Consider the following 18,857-nt stretch of genomic DNA (forward strand, 5'->3'; position numbering starts at 1 on the left):
ACACACCCCTGTGCACCCCAGCCACTCTAAAATAGCCTGTGCTCTCCGAACCCCTGTATAAATGTCTGTGTTCTCCCCAGAGTGCAGTACCTTCTCGCCTCCAGCGACAGTCATCCTGCTCATCCTGTTGTGTTTTGAGGGGCTCCTTTTCCTTATTTTCACATCTGTGATGTTTGGGACCCAAGTCCATTCAATCTGTACTGATGAAACAGTAAGTGTCATTTTCCACCTTATTGTACCTTTTCCTTATCTCTTAAAGTAGATGTATGTTTCTTAGCTATTGAATAAGGTTCAAGTTCTCTCGTTGTAATGTCACAGGAACGATTATCACTAGCCACAAGTATTGGGTCAGATGAATAAATGGGGGTGGGACATTTGACTTTTGGGCAACCATGGATTTGTGGGATTTAAATGTTTTGCATATATCTGAAAAGGTATTTAGTGAGAAAGTGGGGTGTGGGATGTTTGAATGAGAGAGAAATTCTCCACACCAGTGAGTTTATTCATCTTTTCCAGTACTTGCTAGAAGGTATTGTACAGCATATGGCCAAGGTTAAACACACCCTGTGTATTTCAAGCCAGAACTTTGGAGCTGGCACTATACTGTAGGCATAATTACAAAAACAGATTTTAATATGCAGTCCTTCAAGCTTTAATTCACAAGTTATTTACTGATTTTTTTCAAAGTCTATTGTGATGATTTGATAAATGTTATATTCATGGAGATAGTTTTTGACGGTTTTACAGTCAAGAAAGTTAAATAAAAAACAATTTAAAAAGAGTGCTTAAAAAAACTCAAATAAAAAAAATTAATTGGGCATAGATACAGCAAAGGTGTACAAAGCAAACGGCACTAAAATACAGAATAGAGGCACTAATCTGGATACAAGTTAAATCTTCCCAGTAGCCTGTTTGAACTGTGGTAATTTTTCTTCCCTTGGGGAGGCTCCAAAATAATTCACACAAACAGGACATTTGTATTAAGTGAATTCATATTATAAGAAGTAAGTTCCATTCTGAATAGAGTTCATAAGCCTGCATTATTGCATCCCGTTTTTTTAGAATGGTTGACACCGTAGTCCTGGGAATGTTAAAATCTGCAGCAAGAGACTATTTGCATGGACTTTGCAGGAAATTTGTCTAATCCAAATTAGTTTTATTGATAATTGACTGTATTTGTATAAATCTGTCCGTGTGTGTACATACAGCCCCTTTGATTGAATATGGGTCATAAATCTGCTGTAGTTTTTGATTAAATCCACCCTTGGATGTTTGAGCACCCCTCATAAAGCCATTGTAATATTCAATATAGCAGCACTTCTTGTTTGTCTAGTCTGCCAGGGTTGTAAAGATCTTTTTACAATAGTTTTCTGTGTAAATTGACCACACCTGTGTGATGTTTGCTGCATGCCGTTTTATTAACAATGCTGTTTTTGCTGTTTTATCCCTCACTAAACTGAAATTCTCTTTCTTCATTTCTTTTTGTCTGCAACTGTGCAAGGTGAAGTTATAGTTATAGTCCTCTTTTGTCAAAACCTGCAGATTTGTGTTAAAAGATATCGATTGAGCTATGTAGTCAATAAAACCCTTCCCTTCTTCCAAAAGTGGACTTTTTCAAATTTAAAACTGAGCATGTAGAAAAATAGCTTTTCCCAAATTCTCAGCTTAGTATACATTTATTTGACACATTTGGTAAAACATTTATGCAACAGTGCAACTGAATCGTACAATTTTGTCTTTTATTTTTACAGCTGTACTTGATAACATTTTGAAAGCCATGACAAAGTCACCATAGCTTTTTAAAACACCCTGTGGCCTGTATATCGCTTGCATGTCAGTTCCAAACATTAACCTGTCTCTTGCAATCCTCTGTCCCTAGTGGATACAGTTAGAAATATCACAGTTTAATGGTAACACTGGTGTACCAGTTGAACAGAATACATGTCAGAGCTCCACTCAGGCCACAGGGGAGCTTTTGATTGCTGAGTTGAATAAGTCACCAGGATGTGATTGCTGTAACTGACAATGATATACAGTGTGATTATAAACAATACTAAACAAAAATAACTCTGATATTGTATATCCATACCAAGATGCTCTTTTAGTGCACATGGAAAGTATTCTGCTCCACAGTAATTTAGTGGTTAAGCAAAGCCGTTCTGAACCTAGCTGTAATAGTTTTTAAAGGTTGTAATAGTTGTAAAAGTCTCCAGTTACACCTGTAAATGCTGCCACACACCGGAAGTGAATACGTGCTTCGATGCAACTGAACAATAGAGCCAATACTTTTAATAAGAACTTTTCACACCCCAAGCATCAATGCTAAATAAATAGGATTGAATAAAAATGGGAATGTGTCGCATAACAGATAAATAAAAACATTTTATTTTTATTTTGGGAAGGAAGATTCTTGATTCCTTTACAAAGTTTTTTAACGCAAGCAAGCCTGTATAAAAATTCTGTTGGTTTTTACTTTACATACATATACACAGTGCTTTGCAAAAGTATTCAGACCCCTGACCGATTCTGTCATATTACTGAATTACAAATGGTACATTGAAATTTCGTTCTGGTCGATATTTTATTTTAAAACACTTAAACTCAAAATCAGTTATTGTAAGGTGACATTGGTTTTATGTTGGGAAATATTTTTAAGAAAAATAAAAAACTGAAATATCTTGCTTGCATAAGTGTTCAACCCCCACACATTAATATTTGGTAGAGCCACCTTTCGCTGCAATAACAGCTTAAAGTCTTTTGGGGTAAGTATGTACAAGCTTTGCACACAGTGTCAGAGTGATTTTGGCCCATTCTTCTTGGCAGATTTGCTCCAGGTTGTTCAGGTTGGTTGGACGACGCTTGTGGACCGCAATTTTCCAATAGTGCCACAGATTCTCAATGGGATTGAGATCAGGACTTTGACTGGGCCACTGTAGGACATTCACCTTTTTGTTCTTGAGCCATTCCAATGTTGCTTTGGCCTTGTGCTTGGAATCGTTGTCCTGCTGAAAGGTGAATTTCCTCCCAAGCTTCAGTTTTTTAGCGGACTGAAGCAGATTCTCTTGCAGTATTTTCCTGTATTTTGCTCCATCCATTCTTCCTTCAATTGTAACAAGATGCCCAGTCCCTGCTGATGAGAAGCATCCCCACAGCATGATGCTGCCACCACCATACTTCACTGTAGGGATGGTGTGTCTTGAGGGATGGGCAGTGTTAGGTTTGCGCCACACATAGAGCTTTGAGTTTTGTACAAAAAGCTCTATCTTGGTCTCATCTGACCACAAAACCTTTTCCCACATCGCAGCTGGGTCACTCTCTTGCTTTCTGGCAAACTCCAGGCGTGCTTTCAGATGGTACTTTTTGAGTAACAGCTTCTTTCTTGCCACCTTCCCATACAGGCCAGTGTTATGCAGAGCTCTTGATATGGTTGACTGGTGCACCATTACTCCACTCCTAGCCACTGAACTCTGTAGCTCCTTCAAAGTGATTGCTGGCCTCTCTGTGGCTTCTCTCACAAGTCTCCTTCTTGTTTGAGCGCTGAGTTTTGAGGGATGGCCTTTTCTTGGCAGTGCCTGGGTGGTGTGATGCAGCTTCCACTTCCTGATTATTGATCCAGCTGTGCTCACTGGGATATTCAAACACTTGGATATTATTTTGTACCCTTTCCCTAATCTATGCATTTGTATTACTTTATTTCTAACTTCTGTAGAATGCTCTTTGGTCTTCATTTTCCTTCAGATTCACAGCCTTACCAATCATCCTTCAACAGTGGGGTTTTTATCCAAAAAATGTGACAGCAACTTTAATGGTTCACAGGTGGAGGCCAATGGTAAGCAAATTGTGTCCTCTTTCATCGGTGCAAACTGGGAGCTTCCACAGCACAAGGGTTGAATACTTATGCAAGCAAGATATTTCAGTTTTTTATTTTTCTTAAAAATATTTCCCAACATAAAACCAATGTCACCTTACAATAATTGATTCTGAGTTTCAGTGTTTAAAAATAAAATATCGAACAGAACGAAATTTCAGTGTACCATTTGTAATTCAGTAATATGAGAGAATTGGTCATGGGTCTGAATACTTTTGCAAGCCATTGTATATATCTAGTTGTTTCTTTAATGTAGTGCTTGGATACAAAAAAAATATATAGAAAAGAGTCAAGTTCCACAAAATAAGTTGTTGTAATCTGACAAGTAACGGCTGACAAGAAATCGTATTGTGTCCGGTGTGCAGCAGCCAGAAACCAGGTTGAAATCGAAATGTGATTCCAGTTAGAAAAATTTGTTTGCCTTTTTTATTATGCCCATTAAACCATTTTGTATTTGCATATCTGCAGTATAACATTGCCCCTTAATGATGTCAACACCACCACCATCTTGTTGTCACTACAAAATGAGCCGACTTGATTGTTGTTACTGCCAAGGACGGGGCCTCTCGGTACCGCTGAGGCGGGAAAGGTTAATGGAACAGCAACGGGGATAAAAATGGCTCTCCCATTGCATAGCAATTTCATCCATTCCTGGTTTTACTGAGTTTAATAAGACGCATCTGAGCTTATTACCTATATACACTGTGGCTAATCAAGCTTGTCATAAAACCTGGAATGGGTAAAACTGCTATGCAATAAAAGTCTTATTTCCATACCTGCAACAACAAGAGGAGTTGGAAGAAGACAAGGAGAATCAGCAAAGTGATTTTACTGAAGTTCTGGTTGTTTCTCATTTTCAGGGGATAGAGCAGTTGAAAAGGGAAGAGAGAAGATGGGCTAAAAAAACAAAATGGATGAACATGAAAGCAGTGTTTGGCCACCCCTTTTCTATAGCATGGCTTAGCCCTTTCGCGACGCCCGACCACGGCAAATCAGATCCTTATCAATATGTTGTCTGAAAAACGCTGTGAGAAAAAATGAGAGATTGAGAGCATTGCCATTGTGTATATCAGGGCTGCACTACTACCAAGCACTACGTTTAAAAATATTATAGCCTTGACATCAAACAAGTGTCTCTTTTATTTTTTATTATTATTATTTTTTATTGTTATTATTCATTTGCTGCAGTTGCAGGGGAAAAGAATCATCTTTGTGTGTTTTTGAAAACTTTCTTTGTCTGGAGCTATTGCTGTATTAACTGGAATTTTCATTCTGTTCACAACATGCCAACTCAACCCTTTTTTCTGTTTGCTTTCTCATTAATTTCTATAATAAAGGGACTACTGATTATCGGGCCTAAACTACCTATATTTAAATAATATACAGGTATACCATGTGTGTAATAAATAAATGACAAGAAACCTATTCAAGAACATCAGAAATAAGTATCTTGTTAGTTTCTTCATACTTATCGTACCTTTATGCAATTTATTTAAAGGTTTTCAGTTGTTTATATATAATTTAGTAATCGGCAATTGTTTTTATCATTTTGTCCCTTATTTCGAATAGTCAATTATTTTTGGGTTCACCTCACCGCTCCCACCCCTGCGCTGACTCGGGAGCAGCGAAGATGAACACACGCTGTCCTCCGAAGCACGTGCCATCAGCCGACCGCTTCTTTACACGCTGCAGGCCCACATGCAGCCACCCAGGAGCTACAGCGTCGTAGGACAACGCAGCTCTGGGCAGCTTGCAGGCAAGACCACAAATGCCTGGCCAGACCACAGGGGTCTCTGGTGCGCAGTAAGCCGAGGACACCCTGGCTGACCTAAGATCCCCACCGCACCCCCCTCCCCCTGGGTGGCTCTCGACCAATTGTCCGCCGCCCCCTGAGATGGTTGGCAGTAGAATAGCCTGGACTCAAACTGGTGAAGTCCAAGCTATAGGGTGCATCATGCGCCTTTACCGGATGCGAGGAGGAGGAGGAGGGGTAGTAGTATTTAAGATTGTTACGATTTCTGGATAGTGGTTTTATCAACTCTGGCCTGCTTTATACAAATATCTATTCTGTCTGACTATACAGTACAAACTTTGTTGCTACACCTGTTTAAATAAATAGGTTTTAAAAGCCAGGTTTCATTTGAAAATCATGGATTCATTTTATTGTCACTTGAACAAAGCATGGGAAATTATGATGGCCATAATGGGCAGTTAATCCACTACTGTACTTTGTGTCTGCTTCCCTTTTCCTGTTTTGTTAGTGGGTGGCTGGCAGTCCAAGACTAAAGTGTGATGTAGCAGGACCTCCAGGTGTTACATTGTTGATCCTTTCATGTGGCTCCTTTCCTCGCTCAATTAACAAGCTGCAAAAAGACAAGGCTGTATAAGACGGGAATTGCACCTGTAAGTAATGACTGAAGTTGTTTTAGTCTTTAGTGGACCTTTGATAAGGTATATTTTCAGAAATGCACTAAAATCTATTGGCACATTATTCTTTTTCCCATCAATATCGAATCCCACTTTACACTCTAGTTTTTCTACTTTGCATCTTTTTTTTGTTTTGTTTTTTTGTTTTTTTTTTTAAACATGAGCGCCATCTTAAATGAGCAGTGGGGAAAAAAAAATAATCGCAGTGGAGGTTCCATTAACGGTGAAACAACTTCTCATCTTACAGATTTTTGTAATTTTCAAATGCTTGTCTATTCTTGATCTTCATATGTACAATCCCTTATAATCATCATTCTCTCTCTCTCTCTCTCTCTCTCTCTCTCTCTCTATATCATATATATATATATATATCTCTATATATATATATATATATATATATATTGTGGGCGGGTAGGTGCACACGAAGAAAACAGGCAGTAGTTTCCAAAACAAAGCAAGTCTTTATTCCAGTATTCTATACAGCTGGCTCTTATATTGCAATGTCCAAAAGAAAATAAACAGTTCAAACAAGGTTTCAAACAAAAACCAAATCACCAAAGCAAAATTGCTGATGTAAACCAACCAGACCAATAACCCCGTCCAGTTGGTGAATAGGTAATTCCACCTGGGTTTTAGGTTTCTTCTTTAGGAACCCTTCTCCTACCCTTATTCCGCAGTCCAGTCCCTTTGCGAATCTCAGCAGCGGACAGGCCGTTCCTCATAGCCCCTGCAGAGAACAGGGAATTGCAGATGCAAAAGACCACCACGTTATCCCGTTCCGATCTTATTGTAGATAGTCCTCAGAAGTTCTCAGGCAGGCAAACAAAACAAACAAACCAACCAGACTAGCGGCACATGCTCCCTTTTACCAGCCAGGCATTTGGCCGTTACAGGCTACAGGTGTGGGCCAATTAAGGCCAATGATAGTCTAACAATAGTCAAACCCTAATTGCCTACCTAACCACACCTGCAGCCTGTCGGTCCGTTAACTCCTTGACATCATGGCAGGCATGTATGCTGCCCACAGGTCCATCTGATCATTTCTGGCAACCTCTGTGGGCTCATACCAAACCTGCCATGAATGACTCCTGGTGGTAAACTTGTGAGCTGGCTCACAATATATATATATATATAAGAAAACGTGCTACTGCAAAAAGTCGTTACTGCAGACTAATAAATAACTAGCCCAGTTTGTTTCTCGCTCATTTTTCCAGCTTGTTTGCAGGCTCTGACTCTAATGCTGTCTACCTTAACGACAGCACTCTCTAGTGTAATATGGGCTGTGGTAACAGGCTGCATTGAAGTAATGCAAGACATTGTGTTTTGTTTGGTCTCTTAAAGTTTGGTGGATATGTACATGTTATTTTCTAAAAGTCTGCGCTAACCTGCATAGGCGTTTTATTACTTTTTCAAAGCAGTACCTGCTGTTTAGAAATTAGTTTATTATATATATAATATCTATATATATAAATCATGCATATATGTATAATATATAATATATATATATCTTATTTTTTTTTCATTACTATTGTTTGTTTGCATCCTGGCTTTTGTTGCTCCAATGTTACGCTTTCATTCTTTTTTTTGTTCAATCTCACTTGGCTTTCAGCTTGTATAGAGATTCCAACATGCCAGGAACTTCCTCATGCAATGTAATGCATGTATAAATGGTTCAGCTGGCCCTACCTTATCTACATAAAGTAGCAGGAGAGATAGTTAGGCTATTGAGCAGGAGAGAGAGTAAGGCTATTTAGTGCTGGCAGTTAGGATTCTCCAGACAAGCTCAAAAACAGGTTTAGGGGAAATTATAAATGATTGCAAATATCATAAAGTAGTGAGAGGAATGTAAAACAAGTCAGTAAAATAGCATTTGAAGCTGCTTACTCAAAAACAGATGCAATAAACAGTGCATGGAAGTAAGTTTTTATTATAGAAAACAGCACAGTGTAATGTACTGCTTTATACAGGCTACTCAACTCGGAATGCAAAGTGTTTTTCCTCTAATGGGAACTGTGACATCTGAATTTAAATTCAACCACAATGCATCGTTGTATATATCAAAATGTCAAGGTTGTTGAGCAAGAAGTGAGAGAACACTGCCCTAAGAGACTGCCGTTTAAGAGACTTGCCGTTGTAAACTTTTAACTGGGACATACATTGAGACCCATTTAATTGATGTAAATGGTGGCAGATCTAAATATTAGAAACCAAAGCCCTATCCACGTGGTAAGTTGTTTGTTACATAAGGCATGTCATCAAGTTTTTGTGGTATGATTTATCCTGTGTATTTTTCAAATATAAGAGACCATACTCATCAATACGTGGTAGTCGTGGTGTGCTGGCTTGCCCTGTGACCAGTGGTACTGCAGAATGACTCCAGCTGCCAGGTCTGGTACATCAGTGATGAATATATTTTCCACAACAGCTGCCCATGTGGCAAAGTGAATTGATAGCGACCGTGTGTGATAACAATGTGTTTAAATATTTAGGAAACAAACTAAAGAGGCTGCTAGGTTCCTAAATTTGACATGAAGTGTGTCAGTAAAGCAAATACTTAGTGTGTTTATTTTTTAGTGTTAAAACCCCAGACAAAAATGGGTGGTTTAAAATAAAATTAGATTCAATTCTGTGTAGGGGGGTTAAAGTATTTATACCCAGTGGAGATTTTTAAACAGAGGAAAATTGGGAATTTTATTAGGTGTGTAGACACCTCTCGCTAAGCATTAACACTGTATTTCCACTTATTCCCTGCTACCAATCAAGTTTTGGCTGCATGAAAAATGGCTAGATCACTTTTATCATTGTAGTAACAAATATGAACTTAAAAGTAGCCTACATGTTTTTCAAATTCGTACAAAGTCTTTTTTTTCCTTTAGCATCTTTAGTAAACAAAACAAAAATAATTGTTCTTGATAACACTGTTTCCAGCAACAAAGTGAAACATCCCTGCTGCTAATAACTTTACTTGAAATAGTAAAAAATAAATGTACTGTGTAAAAATGAGGTAAGTGAAAAAACAAATTAAATGTCACATTAAAAATGTCTTTGGAGACATACATGTATAAAGCCCTTTAATCTGGGAGGATGTATTAGTCTTCTTCTTAGTCTAGTCTGTCGTCTTTATTGAAATCCGAGACTCCAGGGGTTATACCTAATATAGGTTTAGAGCTACATCCTTAGGAAATTTTGGGAAGTTTTTCAGATAGGCGTAGTCAATGAAGAGGTTGATAGGGTAATAGGATGTGAGATAAAAACAATTCAAATAGGCTCATGTTGACAGAGGGGAATGTCAGATGGGAATCCACAGTTTGGAAACGATTCAAATTATAGTTTTAAAGTATAAAGCCATTTCAACCAAATAGTAGAGTAGTTTATTTTTGTGGGGGTTGTTTTGTTACATAAGGTCCTATTCACAAAACATTAAGGACTGTTTTTACAAACATTCTCTAAGGTTCCCTATCAGGTACGAAATGTAACCAGTACCTCATGGGTATTTATTTCCTAAAGAACCTGTAACCAGAATAGATAGAACAATCCTGCTGAGGCCAGAGGGGGTTTTCACAAACCACTCACGGCTGCGCAAAGGGGGAATTTTAATATGTTCCCCCACCCAACACAAAGGCAAAAGCCTCAGGCTCAGCCACAAGCCAAGCAGCAGCCCTAGCAATTTGCTGCCACCTTTTCAAGGAATCACCTGGAGTATTGGTGTTAATGCACCACAGACACCTGGGTGCACACTACTGTACAGACTGGCTATCTCTACGATTCAAGCATGGTCCCCCTCCATTTTGGATCCGCGAGACACTGGTGGTGTTGCAGGAGGTAACAGCCCTGCTACAAAAGCGGGCTATTTGCACAGTACACCTGAAAGAAGGGTTCTACTCCAGGTACTTCCTGGTGCCAAAGCGGGATGGTGGCATCAGACCAATCGTCGACATCAGACAGGTCAACCTGTATCAACAGAGGTTCATGATGTTGACAGTGCATCAGCTGGTGACATCATGCGACTGGTTCGCCACGTTGGACCACAAAGACGCAGATTCTCACATCCCCATAAGATCAGGGCACAGGAGGTACCTGCGGTTCACTTTCCAAGAGACAAAGTACAAGTTCCAGGTCCAGCTATTCGGCCTCTCTCTAGCTCCCCGTGCCTTTTCGAAGTGCATGGAGGCTGTTCTGGCCCCGTTGAGAAGGAGGCATCAGAGTACTCTGTTACCTGGATGACATTTGCGCCGGGGCCGGGGCGGAACTCGTCACTGACCACCTTCAACGGCTGGGCCTGTTGGTGAATTGTGCAGAGCCAGCTCACACCTTCGCAGACAGCCTCATGTTTGGGAGTGTGCTTCAACTTATTTTAGCTTGCTATGTCAAGATTGACTTGGTCTCCCCAGGAGCTCGCTTCCTGGTGGGGCAATTTTTAAAAGGAGCTCGGCAGGCTTCGGACGCCTATAAATGATATCGTTCCTCACTGGAGACTTAACGTGGTGTTTGATACACTCATGAAGCCTCCATTTTAGCCCTTGCATTCAGCTAAGCTGAAATTTGTATGAAATTTGTACTTGCTTGCAGTCACGTCTGCAAAGTGGGTGAGTGAGATGCAGGCATTCTCAATTGTGAAAGCCTGCTTCATTTTTGCAGAGGCCAAGACAAAGGTTACGCTTTGTGTAAAGACTTGTGTAAGCAGAGGCTATTCAAATTGATCACAGACACAGTCAAGAGTGATCCTACCTGCCTCCTCCAATAAAGCGCACTGCCAGTTCCACTAGGGGCATGGCAACATCATGGGCTTTGTTCCAGGGCAGCTTCAGGGTCGACCTTTACAACTTAAACATAAAGGTGAGTTCTCCCTCCGTTTCTTAGCACTAGCAACTTTGACTGGGTTATTCAAGGTAACGCCCAAAGTGGCCTTGGCCTAGACTTCATTCCAGTTGGATTGCATTCCAGTTGGTCTGCAATATTGCCTTGCGACAGCTTTGGTTATAATAATTATCTAATGTTATCCTTTAAAAAAAACAAAAAAAACTCAACATTAAACTGCCAGCTTAATTAATCAAAATGGGCTTAAATAACAAGACATTAATAAAATACTCCATAAAGTGTTGTAAATAGGGACCATAGCTTGTAACATAAAAACAAAAAAAAAAAATTAAACCGTGTTCTGTTACTCCACATCGCTAAGGTTTTTGTTTTACATTATGCTTGTCATACATGTTTTTGAGGTAGTTTGATTTTTTTCTAGTCAAGCATGTGTGTAAAGTATTTAAAATGACAGACGGTAATATTCACGTACCTCACTGCTGTTTGGCCAAAGCATGTGAAATCTCTTGAGATGACTTTGTGAAAATAGGCCTCTGTTCTGTTTGGATAATATTATACTGTACACTATGTGATCGGTTACTTCATCGGTACATATAGGATGAGTCTCATAAGACAATGTCTCCCTGGCTGGAAATGTGTATGACCCTGGAAACCCCTCTTGATGTGGAAAAACGCTTTTCGAAATAATTTATTAACAAATACTGCTGGCCTCTGGTGCTGGAGTACATTTTTGGGCAGTAATATAAAGATCATGCAGGGGTCTTTCGATTGTTTTGAATTGTGGTAGTAAGTGTTGGTTGAATATCATCAAGGGACCCAGTGTACAATGTATTGGCAAGCCTTTAAAATCCATGCAGTCATTTTGTTGTTTAATTAATGTGTAGTTTGCCTAAACTTTTAATAAATCTGTAGATTGTGACAGAAATATTTACATGTGACATCAGGGACTTTACATTTACAAATAATGCTTGCTGTTTTGTTTATTTTGCCAGTTAAACAAGCCTGGTTCTCTAGATTGATATTTTCCATTCATCGCCATACAATACATATATGCCAAGACTATAGGACTTATCTCAGAATTTCCCAATATTTTCATGGGAAAAGAAGACCGTTGAAATGGCTTGCTCGCATACAGCAATGCAGCTTTTACTAGTGGAGTGGGGCGGGGCGGGGGGTATTTCCATCTTGTAAATAAAGTGCTGTATTCACAATGTGCTTTCTTTTAAGTGTTTATCTGACTGCTGTGTATGTTCTTTCAACTGCATCTACTTTAAAAATAAATGCAATAAACACTTTTTTCCCAAAGAATTGCTTCTTTCTCTTTCCCTTTGGCATTTCATGGTGTGGCCTGTCTGCAGTGGCATCAACCAGCATCCTAATGAACTATGGAAAACAGAACACTCCTGTTAGGGGATTGGAGGGGAGGGGAAGGGTATCCACTGTTCTCTGCATGCTAACACTATTGTGATTGATAAGCTGTCTATTTAAAAGTGGCTGTTGATGACACATGGGAGCGGGGAGAGGCAGGTTTATTTAAATGATCTAAACTGGGGATCTTAATGTCAGTGATAAGTGTCAGCCTCATGAAATCCCTGGCAGCAATGGAGGCGTAGGCATGGCACACAACATTTCTCCATAGATCTGGAAAACTCCTCCAATTGTGAGTTGTTCCTGAGAGTATTTGGTTTTTGGGGACATGTGATCCACATGTTTGTCCATCTGTGTGTCTCGCTTACATTTTTACATCTATATTGAAAACACAAACAGTTATTCCACATACTGTAACTCACTCATTTTAAAATAATCATTTGCTTACCTGATAGCATCTAGCTCTTAAACACTGTTCAAACTATTCACTGACATTTCTTACTCTATACTGTTGTGTACTTCTTGTTGATAAGTCATGGCTATCCCCTTTTGAATTTACAGTGATGGCAGGGGATGTTAGTGATATAACTTTATATTGAATGAAGTAATGTTAATTATTGAGCGATTAAATCATCTCTGGGGGAAACTGGAGTAATATACACTGAACAAAAATATAAACGCAACATGCAACAATTTCAAAGATTTTACTGAGTTGCAGTTCATATAAGGAAATCAATCAATTTAAATAAATTCATTAGGCCCTAATCTATGGATTTCACATGACTGGGAATACAGATATGCATCTGTTGGTCACAGATACCTTAAAAAAAAAAAAAGGTCGGGGCGTGGATCAGTGACCACCATTTGCCTCATGCAGCGTGACACATCTTTTTCGTATAGAGTTGATCAAGCTGTTGATTGTGGCCTGTGGAATGTTGTCCCACTCCTCTTCAATGGCTGTGCGAAGTTGCTGGATATTGGCGGGAACTGGAACACGCTGTCGTACACGTCGATCCAGAGCATCCCAAACATGCTCAATGGTTGACATGTCTGGTGAGTATGCAGGCTATGGAAGAACCAGGACATTTGCAGCTTCCAGGAATTGTGTACAGATCCTTGCGACATGGGGCTGTGCATTATCATGCTGAAACATGAGGTGATGGCGGCAGCTGAATGGCACGACAATGGGCCTCAGGATCTCGTCACGGTATCTCTGTGCATTCAAATTGCCATCGATAAAATGCAATTGTGTTCATTGTCCATAGCTTATGCCTGCCCATACCATAACCCCACCGCCACCATGGGGCACTCTGTTCACAACGTTGACATCAGCAAACCGCTCGCCCACATGACACCATACATGCAGTCTGCCATCTGCCCGGTACAGTTGAAACCGGGATTCATCTGTGAACAGCACACTTCTCCAGCATGCCAGTGGCCATCTAAGGTGAGCATTTGCCCACTGAAGTCGGTTATGACACCAAACTGCAGTCGGGTCAAGACCCTGGTGAGGATGACGAGCACGCAGATGAGCTTCCCTGAGACGGTTTCTGACTGTTTGTGCAGAAATTCTTTGGTTGTGCAAACCCACAGTTTCATCAACTGTCTGAGTGGCTGGTCTCAGACGATCCCGCAAGTGAAGGTCCTGGGCTGGCGTGGTTACACATGGTCTGCTGTTGTGAGGCCAGTTGGACGTACTGCCAAATTCTCTAAAACGACATTGGAGGCGGCTTATGGTAGAACATTCAATTCTCTGGCAACAGCTCTGGTGGACATTCCTGCAGTCAGCATGCCAATTGCACACTCCCTCAAAACTTGAGACATCTGTGGCATTGTGTTGTGTGACAAAACTGCACATTTTAGAGTGGCCTTTTATTGCCCCCAGTACAAGGTGCACCTGGGTAATGATCATGCTGTTTAATCAGCTTCTTGATATGCCACACCTGTCAGGTGGATAGATTATCTTGGCAAAGGAGGAATGCTCACTAACAGTGATGTAAACAAATTTGTGCACAAAATTTGAGAGAAATAAGCTTTTTGTGCGTACGGAAAATTTCTGGGATCTTTTATTTCAGCTCATGAAACATGGGACCAACACTTTACATGTTGCGTTTATATTTTTGTTCAGTGTAGTTAAAAAGCATTGGTATTTAGATCCAGCCCTGTTTAGATCAATAAAATAGACCCCACAGGCATACAGTAGTGTTAACACATAGAGCTGTCCCAAACTGCAGAAGCACATGCCTTTTGAAAACAGTAACATCAAGATATGAAGTGATTGGTGGTAGTATTAGAAATGCATATAAAAAAAAAAAAAAAAAAAGTACATAATAGGGTTGATTCAGTCCCTAAAATAAAATAAAAAAGCTTTTTGTAATTTTGCTTTCAGTTTACATGACAGCATGTTTTGGCTTCCTTTTGTTTGGCTTGCTTTGTCTTTTTAAACACCTTTTAGTTTTCATAGATTAGTACTTTCTGCTGTTTTTTTTTTTTTTTGTCTATGGGGAATATTACGTTTGATCCAAGTCAACTTTGTTTCATTCTTACTGAGCATGTCCTAGTCACTTATAATTTGGGTGCAGTTTCAGACTGTGGTATCCAATGGCCAGTCAAGTAAAAGTGCTTTTATATAGTAAAATAAACATATTATCGTCACTATGTTGGTGCCTGTTTTACAATTCCAAACTGTTATCCAGTGTGCTTGATATTTAGAAGAACACTCCTGTCTTCAGGAACAGCCTTCAGCCTCTATATGCAGTCTGCAGCTCTACCCCATAGACCAGTGGTTCTCAAAGCTGTGCATGTGGGCAAATTCGTGGTGGCGAGAACAGAGTCTTGAGCCTACAATGACAGTTGACATGACAGGGTGTTCCAAGTGTGGTCCAATATCTGCATTCAGGTTTTTTCGGCATGAGGTGAAGCCAAATTAAAAAGCCTAGGAATGCAGATTTTGCACCACATTTGAAGTGAAGCAGGGAGAGTGGTTTTAAAAGTTCTCATCTGTGCTGGTATGGTGACACATTTACACAAGTTGGAACAGTTGTTAGATAATGAGATTGCTCCCTCTATTCTTGCCATTTTTACAAACTGGAATACAGCAATGTTCTATTCCAGATACAACACCCGTGGGTCACAAGAACAAGGCAGCACGGCTGGGATTTTCTTTGGCTTTGCAGTCCTTTAAACAATGCTGTTAAAGAGTATTGTGCTGATAGTGAGTTTGGCAAGAAATAACAAAAGCGAATTACTGCACGATTTTAAAAACATTGGTTCTGGGACACCATTAAAATGCACAGCATCAGCCTTTTAAGTTTTTAAGAAACACATGAATTAAATATAAAATAAAAAAAAAAAATCTGTCTCTTGCCCTGGCCCATACATGTAAATATTACAGGAGAAATCAAAACAACTGTTATTATGAATACAATAAAAAAAATAAAAATAAAAAAAAAACTTTATAAGGACAACTGGTATACTTCAAGGTTGGTTTCATTTTTATTTTGCTTACACTTTACTTCTTTACTCCTGTTTGTTGTTTGAAATGTAATTTACTGAGTTATTTCTGTCGCAGGGCATAGAACGGCTTAAAGGCAAGACTCCCACTTGGGAGAGGAAGAGGTGCTGGGAGGGGATGAAGGCTGCCTTTGGGGGCCCCCTGTCCCTGGGCTGGTTCAGCCCCTTCTCTGACCTGAGCTGTGAGAAGAGGCCGTCCACTGGGGTCCATGCTGCTGAGGGAGAGATCATCGAGGAGGATGTGATTGAAGTCCAGGAGGAATACTAATAAACTTTCCTATTACTGGATCTGTATTGTTACCTGAACTATATCCACACCCTGAAGGGGACCAATATAGTCTGTGCCTTAACTGCTTTTAGACTGACAAGGTGTTCAGTAAGCTTACTTACCCTTTCTGAAAACAGAAATAGAAGGTGACTAGAAAGTGAAATTATCCACAAAGCAATAAACCTGCCAGGTGGAGGCGTCAATTATAATGTCCAACAAGATTCAAGGACTAGGCCCATACTTCATAAAGGGTTACTGTACTTCAAACTTTTTAAATTATTTCTTATTTGATACCTTTTATGTTTCTGAGTAGATGTGTTTTGTTGCTTTCGTTTTCACTGCAGCTGTCAGACTAGCTTTCTGCTAATTCTGTTGGTGCTGTGGACTGAAAAATGGAACCGCAAAGGCTTTGATTTTTTCTCTCTCCAGAAAGTCTTGTGACACTACGGCATAGCTAAAAAAAAAAGGATGGGAAAGGTAAATAATTTACCAAGGGATATTACAGAACCATACAAGGGGAAAAACACTGGCAAACAACAGCCTGATTGTGTTCAGAGACGGTCAAGAGCTAACCCATGAGACAAAAATCATACTGCTAATTTTCAGAGGTACAAAGTTTAATATCGAGAGACCTAATTAAAGGCCTGTCAAACCAATTTCCTGTCACCCTCCACTCATTACCACATTCAGTGTCCCTTCCAGAATCATGTGGGAATGAAAGGTGCAAGCTCCTGCTGATATCGCTGGGTTATTATCACACTTCATTTAATATTAGGAGAAAAGGCATAGCATTTGAAGGGTTGCATGTAAGTATAAGATCTAGTGAAGTGTTCTGATTATAAAGAATGGTAGCACAATGTCACACAGCGAACATTGCACTGTGCATGTGTGCAGCTTTCTGGTGCTTTTCATTATTAAATAATCATTTTTTAGATATTATTATTAATGTAATTGTTATTTTTTTAATTACACATGAGGTTATTGTAAAACAAAATACTTTTGTGATATTATCTCATTATAGTCTAGATAGAACCAGAATGGTGAACGCTGTTTACCTGTGCTTACCTGTCGGTATCTGGCTCAGTTTGTTTCTTGTTATCAAACAAAATCTTTCAAAAATAAGAAAGAAAAAGTGCTGCACCAGTCTCGGTGCTTTGCCTTTTACGTCATAGTTTGTTTGGCCAAGGATTAAGTCAAACAAATAACCCAAAAATGGGAGCTGACTTATAAATATTGGTACAAATCTTTGTGCAGTTAGCATTAAATTGTTTTGAAAAATATCCAGGTTTCTATAATTTAATAAGAAATACTGTACAGTTTGACAAGGTATTTACTTAGCCATTGTATTTGTCACTGCACTAACACAAAGGCAATCAGGAGAGATTACACTACTTATAAAGTCTGAGGTGGCAAAAGCAAACATCCTGTAGGATACTAAAAAAATGCTAATTAATAACACTACCTCACAAGTCCAGTGGGTCCCATATAGTTTTCGTTTACTATAACACAGAAACATTTGTTTTTAATTTTAAAACAGCAGTGGTGACTGTATGACATTAAATCATGTCTGAGAGGGGTAAAACAAGCAACAATTGCCCCTCTACAGTCATTCTGCATTTATTTGTACTATTATACTTCTTGGAGGGTAGTGTATTGATTGTAGCATACGTGATATGAATTGAAAATTAATCAATGCATTTAATTGGAAAGCATGACATAGTTTCTAAACAACCTCATTATTATTAATGAAACCTAACATTAGTGCCATCAAGGAGTAAAAAAATGAGTAAACTGGGAGCAAATTCTGTAGGGCATATGAGGCTTTTTCACGCTGCCTGTCTCCCCAGTTGGATTTGACATTGCCGTGGTGTGGGGCATGTTCTGTTGGTAAACTCTTGGGCCCCTTGGTAATTCTGGACGGCTGAACGCACGCACCAGGATATTAAAAATGCTCTACCCATCTGTGGTCAGCCTTGAGTGCTCAAAAAAATAAATACTACAAAAACAGAATTTCGATTTTCAGTTTCACATTATGAAGGTACTAAAAATACAAGGCCTCAGGTGCTCTTTTACTTCCCCTTAATGGATTAGAACCAAGCCAATTCTTCAACTGTTGTATGAAAATGTTTGTCCTGTAATTCTGTAGCCTCTGGTATGCTTCAGTCTTTGGTTAGGGAATCAGCCTTTGAAAACCTGGCTTTCTATGTTTCAGCGTTAAGAGGCCACTGTGTGTAGTTTTATGTTTGCACTTGACCGTTGTTTTTTAGCCCTCCAGTTATGTTTCAGTCTATTTGACACGACCGAGTTTCCAACTAAGCATTTCACAATTAGAATTTTTTTTTCATAATATTTCAAGACCTCCTGATGTGGTGGGATGAACAGATTTACACATGAAATAATGATTCTGCTGTGCTTTACATTTCCTTGGACTCATTATGTACACAAACATTATGTTTCAAGTCAGTATGACAGATGTAGTAAAATTCTAAAAAGAAAAAAATACAGTAATGGGTAACATAAGATCGCAATGAGAAGACCTTTGCAATCTTAAGCATTATGCGCTATGTGAATTTTTCATTGTTTTATATATATATA

The 18,857-nt window shown here is 39.3% G+C and overlaps 1 protein-coding gene across 4 annotated transcripts in view; it reads left to right on the forward strand.

Moving 5' to 3' along the window:
- Nucleotides 1-18,820, forward strand: part of zdhhc3a (zinc finger DHHC-type palmitoyltransferase 3a) — a 45,744-nt gene extending 26,924 nt beyond the window's left edge. For 2 of the 4 annotated variants that reach the window (XM_041244804.1, XM_041244803.1), the window contains exons 6-7: nt 81-211; nt 16,053-18,820. In XM_041244804.1, coding sequence (XP_041100738.1) covers nt 81-211; nt 16,053-16,262 — 341 coding nt within the window. In that variant the 3' untranslated portion in view covers nt 16,263-18,820. Of the gene's footprint in view, nt 1-80; nt 212-4,728; nt 5,544-16,052 lie in introns of those variants that run through there. The other 2 variants (XM_041244806.1, XM_041244805.1) reach the window with 2 other exon arrangements.
- The last annotated feature ends 37 nt before the right edge of the window (nt 18,821-18,857 follow it).

Source organism: Polyodon spathula, chromosome 3 (assembly GCF_017654505.1).
Source record: "Polyodon spathula isolate WHYD16114869_AA chromosome 3, ASM1765450v1, whole genome shotgun sequence".
In the NCBI taxonomy this organism is placed as follows: Eukaryota; Metazoa; Chordata; class Actinopteri; order Acipenseriformes; family Polyodontidae; genus Polyodon; species Polyodon spathula.